This window comes from Dermochelys coriacea, chromosome 11 (assembly GCF_009764565.3).
Source record: "Dermochelys coriacea isolate rDerCor1 chromosome 11, rDerCor1.pri.v4, whole genome shotgun sequence".
NCBI lineage: Eukaryota > Metazoa > Chordata > Testudines > Dermochelyidae > Dermochelys > Dermochelys coriacea.
In genome coordinates, this window is record NC_050078.2 from 40,389,264 (window position 1) to 40,402,691 (window position 13,428).

At 38.6% G+C, this 13,428-nt stretch overlaps 1 protein-coding gene across 1 annotated transcript in view; it reads left to right on the forward strand.

Annotated features, from left to right (window-relative positions):
* Window positions 1–11,763, forward strand: part of GAD1 (glutamate decarboxylase 1) — a 46,639-nt gene extending 34,876 nt beyond the window's left edge. Inside the window, exons 15-17 of the mRNA XM_038422000.2 lie at window positions 3,256–3,363; window positions 4,285–4,374; window positions 6,646–11,763. Of these exons, the coding sequence (XP_038277928.1) occupies window positions 3,256–3,363; window positions 4,285–4,374; window positions 6,646–6,819 (372 nt within the window). The 3' untranslated portion in view covers window positions 6,820–11,763. The remainder of the gene's footprint in view (window positions 1–3,255; window positions 3,364–4,284; window positions 4,375–6,645) is intronic.
* The last annotated feature ends 1,665 nt before the right edge of the window (window positions 11,764–13,428 follow it).

Sequence of the window (13,428 nt, forward strand, 5' to 3'; positions counted from 1 at the left end):
ATATTTAATTTGTGTGTATATAATAGAGAAAATACCTATATTGTTTCTTTAGAAGAGTTGTTTGGACTTTATGGAAAACTTAGAAAACAAAGTTTGGTTCTATGAAGAGCTTTGCCTGACAAAGGACAGCAGGATTGGTTCCCAAGGCCCTGAGACAGCAAACACTTAGGCTCATGCTTAACATTAATAGCACTGAAGTCAATGTGGCTTCTCATGAGACTAATGTTGAGCACACGCATAAGTGTTTGTGGGATCGGGGCCCAAATTTTCAGGTAAACACATTTCTTCCTGTTAATACTACTACTTTCTTGCTCTCTACTTCTCTACATGAAATTGTAATACTCTGTGGCTATTCCTGTAGCGCTCAGTCAGGCAAAATTACCCAAATGCGTGATTCAGTTGATAAGGTGGCCACAATCTAATCCTTTATGAAATCATAATTATTGCTATGGCACACTTTATAGTCATATAAAGAGAATTTTGACTTCAGAGGAGGATTAAGCAGCACATAACCTCTGATGAATAAAAGCTCATTTTTACTATAAATTTCTTTAATATTAAAAAATGGGAAATCAAATAACAAGTATGCTTCTCTATTTTTGTTTTTTAAACAAAATATTTTTTCAAAGTTTTCTCTGAGTCATCAGAGTGTCTTTAAAAATACTGCAGCAAAGGAAATACAACTGAACAAAATATTAACATTCAGATTTGCAAAAGCATGAAGAATTATTGGAACATCCTAAATTTTTTTTGTGTTCATTTTTCCAATTACTGTGGTATCCAACACAGATTTGGTGGCCGTTCTGAATACACTGAATACCAGTTCTTTCTCCAAATCAAACCCTTTTGGGGCTGCAGGCCCAGGGCATAAATCCACCTACGATTCATTAAAATTGGACTGTGACCCATATTATATATATTGAAAATATTATATGTATAGTACTAATCACCATTTACCGACTACAGAACACTCTCAACCCTGAGTCACCCATAGATCAGTTGGCCTTCTAAAAATCAGTCTAGCATGTGTTTTATTGCCTTTGGCTTTCTTCAACAGAATCAGCAGTCACTCTGTCCACACTAAAAGAAAAGGAGTACTTGTGGCACCTTAGAGACTAACAAATTTATTTGAGCATAAGCTTTTGTGAGTTACAGCTCACTTCATCGGATGCATTTCCATACTGTCCACTCTGTGGCCCTCTCTTGGCAGCTAACCTCACTACAAACATTCTCTTTTGTGGCTGAGAGCATGGGCAAGCAGGTATCATAGGCCAGGGGAGACTGTGTGTCCCCAAACAGCCTGGCATGGCTTCACCCAGGCTATGCCTCCAGACCCGCTCCTGCAGTTTCTGGCGCTCTTCCATGGCCCATGCTGGCTGGGGCTGGGATGGAACGGCCTGCCACTAGGGCTTGGGCAGCTGGCACTGGGGCCAGGGCTGCGCTGCCCACCTGGCGCTTGAACCACACCTCCTGGCTGCCCGGTGTTCTGGGGCAGGGGCACTGGGACCATGCCGCCTGGCATTCCAGGGCTGGAGGCACTGCTGCTGTACCGCTGGGCCCTCTAGGACTGGGGGCACTTGGTTGGCCAGGGCTGGGGCCAGGGGCTGCGATGGGGATGCTCTGAGATCCTGCAGGGGAGGGGCACATGAGGAGAGGGGGGAGGGGCAGGACCTTGGGCAGAAGGGGAGGGGTCGGGGGCTAGCCCTCCCAGCCTCCAGTTCACCGGACACCTATGGTTGAGAGCCATTTAGCCAAAATCAAAGCATGAATATAGAACAGGTGTGAAGTGCAAAATCCTCCCCTGCTTATCAAAGAGAGGCTAGAGCACCAGTGTGGTGTGTGAAGAATTTGACTGCCAGTCAATGGTGCAGAGAGGGAGAATAGGAGGAAGACTGTTGTGTTTAATATTATTGCTATTTATTATTTGCATTTTTTAGTGCCTAGGAGTTCCAGTCATGGAACAGAAACCCAATGTAGTATGTGCTGTACAAGAACATAAAAAGTCTTCAGCCCCAACAAGCTTACATCTAAGCAATAATGTGATACGGCCATCTTTGCACTTCAGAAGTGGAGTAGGATGTTTGTGATTCTTTATTAAAACAAATTGTAGACCCCAGACCACACCACAAAATTCAACTGAAGAAATTCAAATTTCTGCAAAAATTGAGGCACTCAGAGTCAGCATTTTGGTCTGGGTCTTTAATAGAGGCAGACTTTCTCAAAGCTTTCAGCTCTGAGGTTTTGGGTTGGACCCACTTCTAGTAAATTGGATGTTATATTGCAACAACTGCCTTTGGGTCATTTTTTGGGAAAATGAGACATTGGAAGCTGTGGAGGTTTTTCTTCCAGCATTAACAGCTGCCAAAAATGAGCACAAATTTGCGTCCAAATTAGACAGTGGGTTTAATGTGATATTTATCTAAGCCCTTGAATCATCTTGCAAATATTCTTTCAGTGTGAATTTTATCCCAGAATAGAGAACCTGCACCACAAATGCATAATGAGGGTGGCATTAAGGGCGTTACCGGTGCTGAGAGGTGACCTGCAAGAGGGGGGAAAAAAATGTGTACATGCCCTTATTTACCTTTTCAATGAACACAAAGGTGGTCTGGATTTTTTTAAAGCTTTATTTTTCCAGGGTTGTTTTTATTTGTTTGTTTGGAGGACTGGAGAATGGGTGGGATTATGACATTACAAAAGACCAGCTGAAAAATTGAGCAACGGAGTAGGGAAAGGGATTTTCAGTCAAACTATTTAAAACTCTTTATTTGCTTTCTAGCTTGCTTTTCTTAATGCAAATTCCTGACAAACAGCCGGGAGAAAAGATTTAAAACTGTCCCCAATTCTCTAGTCCTCCAGCAAAAACAGAGGAACCAAGATTTTATATTCCTGATATTTTGAAGGCAAAAAAACCCTGAAAAATTAATCTTCTTTAAAAATTTAAAAAGACCTTTATTCATTCATTTATTTGTTTTTATTTATCACCATAAATAAAGTTCTTTTAAAAACAAAATAGTGCACAAATAAAATAGTAATTCTTTTGTAGGTCACATTTAACTATGTGAATTTCACTATTTACAAAATAAGTTGCACTAAAAGTATTATTTATTTTTGTGGTCATCCTTTAACTTGCAATATGATACTCCTGTTACATATTTTATTTTCTGTCCAAACCTAATGACTAGAGATGGCCAGATGGTACAAGAAAAGAGGGGAAACTTTTTTAACTAATAAAATATTTTCTTTTTAAAATAGGGTACAGCAGGATTTGAAAATCAGATCAACAAATGTCTGGAATTGTCAGAATACCTCTATACTAAAATTAAAAACAGGGAAGAATTTGAGATGGTTTTTGATGGAGAGGTAAGTCATTACATAGACCAAAAATATTTTTCATGTAACCTGACATCTGGAAACCAAGTTTGTATAAATTTCTTGGAACAATCTTGAAATTTCTGTAGGTTTCTCAAGAGCTCATAGTTACGTATGAAAAAGAACAACATGGCCACTGACATCTGGGCAGACTTTTAGCCAGACACACACTGAACATCTGTATGGATTTCAATTATGAACATAGGGATTCCTCCCCTCGTTTCTTTTCTTTTCTTTTCTTTTCTTTCCTTTTCTTTTCTTTTCAACTTGAAGGACTGTATTGGACCACAAGCTGAATACTTTATTTATCAGCAAAAAGCCAGATTCCCATAAGAATGTAGTGCAGAGGAACTGGTTTGGCTTCTCAGATTAGGGTATGAAGATGGCCTTAATACAGCCTATTCATGCTGACACTGCAGAGGTTGTCACTCCTGGTTCTCTGAAAGCTGCTACCTCCTCTGCTGCTGGTGCCTCTGTATAAAGTCTTGGTTGATGCACACTTTGCCTCTTCACTTACTAAGAGGAGGAAAATCAGTTACCAAAAGACAGACCTATCTGTGTAGGATGTCACTGAATACTACTTGGGGCTGTCTGGCACTGAAATCTTGGAAGGAACAGCCTCTTAAAATTACATAAGTGTTGAACAATGTTTGTACTTCATCAGCACTCTGGAATACTGTGAAAGGGACAAGGCATAGTGAATCCAAGATGGCGGCTGCAAGTACACTGAAGTAGCAATATTACACAGAATTTATTGTTTCTTAATATATAGAACTAGCAGCCTTAATAAAATGTGTGGACTCCACTTCTGTAATAAAATAGTCAATAATAATTTATTGTCCTTCAGGAGATTGGTGTGGAGATTTTCTTCTTATGTTTATTCACTTACGTGTTTGCGGGTTTTTTTTGCAGCCTGAACACACAAATGTATGTTTCTGGTACATTCCTCAGAGTCTCAGGGGCATACCAGACTCTGAGGAGAGAAGAGAAAACCTACACAGGGTATGTGGCTCACATTAAATGTATAATATATTGTTTCATTTCTAAGCCAAAGGGTTCCATTTATCTAAAATAACATATCTCTGCATGTGCTGATTGATGAGTCTGATTCTGAGCCAGGTTTCCAAAATAGAGCTGATGGAAATTTGGGATTTCTGTTTAGCAGGGGAAAGGGGAATTCTGTAAAATCATTGTTCTGGAAATGCCAACACATGGTATTTCCAAAAATATTTCCCGCAGGACTCTGGCAACTGCTCACTGAGATTGTCATGATTCTTGTCATTTTCACAGCTGCTTTTCAGTGATGGGTGGAATTGAAAGTGACAAGAATAATGTCCACAGTTTCAGTCCATAGCTGTCAGATATTCAAGGGTCTGTGTCTTTGGGCAGCCACATCATGCAGACTGTCTAGGGCCAGGAACCCCAGGGCTAGACTCCTAGGCCAGCTAGCTCCCTGGGCTTCCCAATTCCTGCAGCCTGAGGAATCAACAGCACAGAGAGCCATTGAGACCAGGAGCCTGGAATCTCTGGGATCCAGGACAGTCTCCATGGTGGGACTCCCTCTGAGCTGAGCTGTCAGGAACCCAGGCAGGTGGTTAGTCAGTTCATTGAACCCCATACATTGCTATGAAACACTTTGGGTACAACAAATCAGCATTTTCCAAACCTATTTCACTGGAAAATTCCAGACCAGCTCTACCTCAGAGTTCCATGTTATTGACTGGCCTCTGGACCTTGATACTTCCTCTCCTGTTCTTATTGGGGCTGAAGTTATATTTCTCTTTTTTTGAAATCAGACATGGAACATATCCAGTTCTTCTAAAGTATATTTTTTGGTGGCAGCATTTTGGATAGTTAAGATTGGGGAGAGGTTAAGAATATAAGAGACAAAAAGAGATTACAGTTGTTAAGATGAGATAATCAGGCCCTGACCAAGAGTTTTTTGTAGTGAGAATGGAAAGCAGAGGGCAGACTGGGGATATTGTAGGGGAAGAACCAGCAGGATTTTGTGGCAGCATCACTGTGGGGAAAGAAGGACAGAGAGGAATTAAAATTACTTGTGTGAACCTATGGGACAAGATGACTAATGGAATTGCCAGGAGTGATAGAAAAGAGAGAGAGGGGGAAAAGTCTGTGAAGAAAGATGAAATGTTTGATTTGACCAGCTCACTCATGTTAAGAGTGAGCTGGTGATGGGACATTATGAGACATTAAGGAAAAAGTGTCAAATGGCACCTGGAGATAGACACTGAATGGCTAGGTCAGAGGGGAAGTAGTTCTGGGAATCATCATTTTACTTGCCTGTGTACTCTACTGAGTCTTCTCAGATAGACCCCCAATTTCACAAGACTAAATTGTGTCACCCTTATTCATATGGAGTACTATTCAAGATGAGGGTGGCAGAATCTGGCCCATAATTAGACAAGGAAAGACAAGGTGCTCTGCTCTTTATTGACAGATATCGTGCAACTGTTAAGACTTTGATGGAATTTTTTCTTTGAAAGTGAAAATAAAGAAGATAATTGTAATAACTGCATGGTGCTTAAAATCAATCCATATGTTTTCATGATTTAAAAAAAAATACCACTAGAAAGTTTTTTTATACACTAGGACTGGTTGAAAATTTTCCATCAAAATTTTTGACGGGTTTTCTGAGTAAACAAAAATGTTAATGGAAAGTGTCTCCTTTCCTTGTTTTTTGATAAAAAGTCTAAATTTTCCACTGAAAATTCCTACAAAGACAAAAAAATTTCATGTTTGTTAAAATTTTCGACTGAATTCTTTTCCTGACCTGTTTTAAACATTAATGATGCACCTTCAGTGTTTGTCATACAAATACTGAAGCATTAAGAAGTTGAAAATGAGACTATAAACCACAGTGAAATTGGCTTTGTTACTTTTCATTGTCCAAACTATAAGAATTCCAATAATTAATCAAAGGAATAAATAGTGACATGTAAATTAAGATTTGTAAATTCTTCCAGTACTCTAAGATGTTATTAGTAGCTTAATAAGGAATACTGTTTGCATAAGCTATGGTTTTTAGATTGACATCATTGCTAATCATAACATCTTAGAGTATTAAGTATGGAAGAATTTTGAACATCTAATTTACATATAACTTATATGTAATCAAACATTTTCTTTCTACAGACATTTTATGTAAACATCTATCTCTGGTGTAATTGCTCTCTTTTCTAAATTAAGAAATACAGTGACTAATAAAAGGAAAAAGGTTCTAAATTTCTTTCCTGTTTTGTTTTAATTATAAAGGTGGCACCCAAAATCAAAGCTCTGATGATGGAGTCAGGTACCACAATGGTTGGATATCAGCCACAGGGAGATAAAGTCAACTTCTTCCGAATGGTTGTCTCAAACCCAGCGGCAACTAAGTCTGACATTGACTTCCTCATTGAAGAAATAGAAAGATTGGGGCAGGATCTGTAATATTCTTGGCAAACTATTTATTCCTGTAGTCCACTGTTTTCCAGCACTGGCTATTTTTTACCCAGTTCTGCAGAACACCCTTTAAGGAAATTCCCTTTCTAAATGTTCCACTCTCCTAAGAAACTCTAACACAAAAAAATCTGCAGAGGTGCTGGAACAATTTGTACAGTGGGGGTGCTAAGAGCCATTGAACCAAACTGTAAACCCAGTATATGATGGAAACAATTTCAAGCCAGGGGGTGCAGTAGCCCACATATACACCCCAGTACCCCTAGTTCCAGCACCTATGAGTTACTGAAACATATATGTATTGGTAGGTCATTTTAATGAAGGAAAATATATTATCTTGAAGTGTATTATTGATCCTTATTTTAGTCTGTTTATTATAGTCAGCAGGAAACTAATAAGTATTAAAATAGAAAATTAAGAACTATGAACAATATATATGTACAGTGTATGTGTGTGTGTGTGTATATATATATATATATATATATATATATATATATATATATATGGTAATGAATTTAGAACTAAGCCACAGCATGTTTTCCACTTTAAGAGAACTAACTTTTCTTTCAACAGTTAATGATGTGGACAATGTGTGGCAGATCATTCTAACAGATGCAAATTCCTGTAAAGAAACATTTTAAAAAATGTAGACTCTTAGGAGCTAAGAAAAATGTTTAACAGTATTAAACCTTATTGTTGGTGCTTCTCTCACATATAAAAACAATGGATCCTAAAAGCACCGCCCAATAAGGTAGTTGTATCTCCCCTTTAGTGTCATATCAGGGGATAATAGTAGCAGAGTCATTGTAACAGGTATATTATTGCTGTATTTTTAGAGATTAATTTGTGTAGATTGTGTATATTATTGTTAAATGATTTTGTGAAAAGGATTTAAATGTAATAGTTTTACAGCAAGATAACTGTTCAATTCTAAGTATATGAAATATTTGCTTATTTATATGCAGAGATTTACCATGCTAAAGAGTTGTCTTGTATTTTCTTCCATTTGTAATGTATCCTATTTATATATTATTGAAGTTCTAAATGATGTTTATGGTATTTTAGTGCATTTGTGAGCCAAAGAGACGATAAAAATATTAGTTGACACTTTCATTTATATAATAGTACCCTTAAAATAACAACTTACAGATAATTTTACTGATCATTAGGAATTCTAACATTGTATATAGACTCTAGTATAATTAAATCCCGTTACTTTAATAGACTCCTGAGGTCCCTTCCAATCCTGATATTCTATGATTCTATGACTCTTCACCTTTATTAATTGTAATGTCTGCCTGTATGTCCAGTGTTCTGAATGCTTTTCTAGTGAATATTGGATAATAACCAAGGCCCCTGTACTTCTGTTGTAGTTCAGGACCAATCTCTGTGACTAGTTTAGCTAAATTCTGTGGCAAGATTCCTGAAGAAAATCTGTACCAAATCTGTGAGAGTATTAACCAGGTTTAGTAATGTTTTGCAGAAGGGGAATTCACTATGTATTTTGGAGTTTACAGGAGAGGAAAAGAAAAACTCACCACAGAATGTTTAAATACAGCTGGCTTGTCACCAGTTTTAACTGATCAGACATTCAAAATATAGACACCAGAGCCAACTGCAGCCCATTCAGTTTTTAATTAGCTAGGTAACCAGTTCTACAAAGTACATGATTTTGTACTGGCAGACAGCAAAGTAGTGGAATCAAATAAAGGCTCAATAGTCCTCTGTCTACAGAATGACTATTGTGGTGATAACTTAAATATGCTGATTCAAAATCTTTTCAAAATATGCAGCTATGGCTATTGTACAGGAAAGTCTGTAATAAGCTACTTTTCTTTCAACTCTGAAATAAAATTTAATTGTATTAGAAATAGTCTATTAAAGGAGTGTAAAGAGACACATTTTGATTTAAAACTACAGCAATACTCTGTCCAAAAAGTCCCTCACCCTTTGTGTTACTTTTTCATTTATTTGAAGGGAGTGAGCCATTCACCACCTCGCCGCCTTTCTTTATGCCATGTTAACGGGCTGCAGTAGCATGAAGGGTACCTAAAAGCCTTGGCTGTAGCCAGAAGAGGATTCCCTTAGTACAGGCAATGCAGAAGACGTATGTAAGGTTGGCTTAGTAAGCAGGCTGGGGAAGGGAGGAGTGTATCAGGGACAGGGACGCATCACACAGCACTAAGGAAATTCCAGACATCACTGCAGCTCATAGGACAATCCAGGGAGTCAGCCAGAACTTACACAGCCCCCCATCTCCCGCCCCCGGTCTTTCCAGCCCCTGGAGCAGCCCAGGATTGGGAAGGTACAAAGGTGACCATGGTCCGGTTGGGCTGCAAATTCTATGCTGTGCACAGCACAGAGTTTCACCCGTGGTCTTTGGAGTAAATACCAGCTGGATATTCAAAACACCGTGTCTAACCTGTCTCATATAGCCAGGAAAGCCTAGGGCATTTTGACATTCTGTGGTGATATGGAATTGAGAAACCCATTTCAAGAGTCTAATGTTGGTGGGCCCAATCTAACTTCCAGGTCCAGAGGTTCTAATTCTGATGTATAAGCACTCCATGCTTAGTTTTGTCACCAGGATTCTTCCAAAATTTAAGGAGATGATTTTTGGGTGGCTAGTCATTCCCAAGCACTGTTTTCTCTCTCTTTTCCTAGAGACCCAGTATACCTGTCTCCTCCCTTATCCTCTGTACAAGCTTTTTCTTTAAATCAATTTTGTTATGACCTTATTGCTCATTGGAGTCAAGTTCAGGGCTTGTTTCACTTCTGTGGCTCTCTTTTTGCCTCCTAACAATGACATACAGAAGATGATCCATATTATCCACCTCAAAATCTTATGACTATGAAGCCACCAAGTAATCCCACTAGCACAGTTGCCCTTCCAGTAGTCCCATCTCCTTAGAGCAATGTTTTTGCTTCACGCAGCTGGTGCAAATAGTTGCAGTGGGCCATGTTTCTACACTCTTGAATTTTGATCTTCCAGAATAATTATTCCTGACATCTTCCCTTCTTTGATGCTAGCACCTTTGGTATAAAAGTCCAATGATATAAGGTCTGAATCCTGCTACCATGGATATTGTCAGCATCAGTGTTGGTTCTGGCTTCATCCTTTTAAAATCAAATGCCATTCTCTCTAGATGCAGGCCATTTCTCATTAAATGTCAGAGTTCTCCTACTCACAAGGCTGTTCTCAGGTGTCCAGAAAGGAACTCCTTTCTTAGAAAGGAAAAGGCTGGATTCATTTTTGAAGCATAAGCTTATGGATGAGATTTTTCCCCCTCTGAATAGTTCACTTTATTCAAATACCTGCTACAGAAGATTACAGCATCTCTCTACTCTTCACAGTGTATGAAAAACATTATGACCTATGGTAGTCATTGCCAAGACATCTGACCATGAAAGGGGAGTCTACTTCTTCCACATACATCAGCAACAGCCTCTTGTGGTTTCTTTGACCAACTTTTAGTTTAGAGTTTATGATCCCCTTTCATTCCCTCACTCAGGGAATCTCAGTGACAGTACCACTGGACAGGTAAGATGCAGTCTTCATACTTTACGCTCTAACTTTAAAATCTTAACTTTCCGGCACTAGTGTCCAGATTATCACCATTTTATAACAATAATATTTGAAGAACTCTATATACTTTAGAAACGTGTGGAAGCTAAATAACAGGATCCCCATTTTGCAGACTGGAAAAGGACAAAGTCTTGTGACTTGTCCAAGGTCATGCAGCAAGTCCTGAATAGTACTGGCTGGGAACAGAATCTCATTCTCGTAAGTAGTGTGCAAACTGTAATTCGATTACAAATGGCTCCTCTTCCATTTGGCACAGTGTCTTACTTTTGTCAGATCAGAACCACTAGACTGCTCTAGCTACTGCCAATGATCGCTTGCACCTAGAAGAGACATTTAATAATGTAGATCCTGCTGTATTTCACAGAATCATGTAGTTTATCTTTGAGGTTGTTCTCGCAGCCAAGAGAATTAAGTTTATCTTCATACCTGATGTATGGAATTTTTCCTTTCTGGTATCACTGTATCTTAGTTTTGTGGCAAATGATGCCCACAACCAGTTTCTGGTGTTTCCTGGTGATTGATATCAGCCATTAGGATATTTATCAGTAATGACTTCCTATCACCACCAGCACAGGGTACTTGTTTACCCCAACTCAGATAGCTGATTTAACAGAGCCTTATTTAGGAGATTGCCATGGTCATCAATGAGACAAATTCTCTCTATTTCCCTTCCACTAGGCAATCTTCATCTGAGTAATATTCTAACGGCTTCTCAAACAAAGACCTCTCTGGAACTATGTTGTTCTTAAATCCACACAGCAATGTGTGGGGAAGATCAGAAAGTGTGAAGCCATGGACGAGGTGACTCATTCCAAGAAATACAATTATAGATGAGTAACTCAATTTTCCTGATGTAACGAGTTGGTAATTTACTCTGATGTTGTGATTTCTTCTTTAAAATCTTACTGACAAGTGCTGTACTATTATAATGGGTGAATTCAAAGTACCTTTACAAATGCCAAATAGAGGGAAGACGCCAAACTGGAAATTGTTGCTTCAGTGTTTACTAGCTGATGTATTAGATTTGGAAAAGGATAACCACTGGCCAAAGCAGCTGTTTATTTTAAGTAGGAAAAGTTCCAGTTTCAGTTGTTAGAACCCCTTTCTGGAGAACACAACAAGATTTTACCATCCGTGGCAGACAGGCAGAACCAGGGTTCTGGAGAATAGCGCAGAATTTTTAAAATAATCATTTATTTAGGGCACAACATGGTTTTTGAATGGTGACAAATAAGAAGAGATTTTTTTAAACAGAATCTCTGTGTTTCGTGGCTAAAAGAACTGTGAAATTATAAAAATGATAAGCAATGCAATTTAAATTTTTCAATAAAAATTTATCTTAAAATTGTTTCATTTGTCTCATACTATTTGTGAGTTCTCTGCTTTTCATCCAGAACATGAGATGTACATCTCACCACAAATCTTAAACACGAAAACCAGTGAGCCAAATCTTAAGGACACCACACAGCTTTTAATCTTGAGTTCCGTGGGATCTTGCATGCATACGAGCTGCATAAGAACTTCAGTATTCAGATATGAACAGAGTAATGAAGTTTTACCACTTTGCAGGGACTGTGGCTCATCTGGTGAAAAGCATAAAGCAGAAATATCTCTTCATCTGGTACAGCTGAAGGCCCAATTCATCTTATTCAAGCAAAACTCACATGAAAGTATGTCAGTTTAGTGTGACTAAAACAAGGGTTCTCAAACTTCATTGCACTGAGACCCCCTTCTGACAACAAAAATTACTATGTGACCCTGAGGGGTGGGGGAGAAACTGCAAAGCCGAGCCCTGCTGCCCCAGGCTAAAGCACTCAGGCTTTGGCTTCAGCCCTGGGACCCAACAAGAATAATGCTGTCCCGGGTGACCCCATTAAAATGGGGTCCTGACCCATTTTGGGATCCCAACCCATACTTTGAGAACCACTGAACTAAGAAGAGGTGGACCAAGCTCTTCTGGAAGACACAGAGCCAAATATTTGCATGTCACTGCTATTTAATATGTGGATGTATTTATAAAACTAACATCCTTGTAGCAGTGGTCATCATGATCCCAGTCATAGGCCCCATTCCTGCAAAGACTTACACACATGCTTAACTTTACACAGTGTGACTAGTCCCACTGAAGTCAATGGCACTACTAAGTGTGAAAAGTTAAGCAGGTGTACAAGTCTTTGCAGGTTCAGGGATCCAGTTTTTTTATGTAATCAGAACTGCTATATACTGCAAGGGGAGTTTTGTGTGTAAAATAAATACAGGATTAGGTTTTGCAAGTGTGGTCAAAAGTGTTATGTGTATTTACTTGCATCCTGATCTTGCAGCTACTTGATCCTGCATAGCACAGGTGCCAGACTGCACCACACGCAATCAAATGCAAGATCAAGGGCTACCTTCTCATTATGGGTTCAGTCCTACAAGGCGCAGAATGCCCTAGACCTGTTGTAGAAAAGCATTTAAGTGCTAATTTAATTTTAGGCACAGGAGTATTCTTTTGGAAGTCAATGCAACTACGTACATGTGTAGCGTTATGTATGTTCTTAAGTATTTTATTAGGTCAGGGCTAGAATGCTCAACATCTTGAATGACTGAGTATCATAATACACAGTCAGTTATAGTAAAATGATTCATTTAAACATATATAAATTAGGTTTAAATGTTTATGTTGTGAATGACCTGAACAAACTTTAAAATAAATTGTTTTCTAAAGTATACATGAAAGACCCAATCCTGTGGCCACTGAAGTAAATGGGAGTTTCTATTTATTTCAAAGGAAGCAGAATCCAGTCCCTGATAAGTAAAATACAATGGGAGTTTTGCTAACATAACAACTATAGAATGGGATTCTAAATCAAAGCTGGGAGAAAATGGTGCCTTTTCTACATTATTTGTAAAAGTAGGCACTGGCATACCAAGGTCATACACATTCAAAGGATTATAGCTAATATTGTATACATTTTAATATCAGCCACAATATGCATTTCAACGAGTATGTAATAGTTGAGCAAAATACTAAT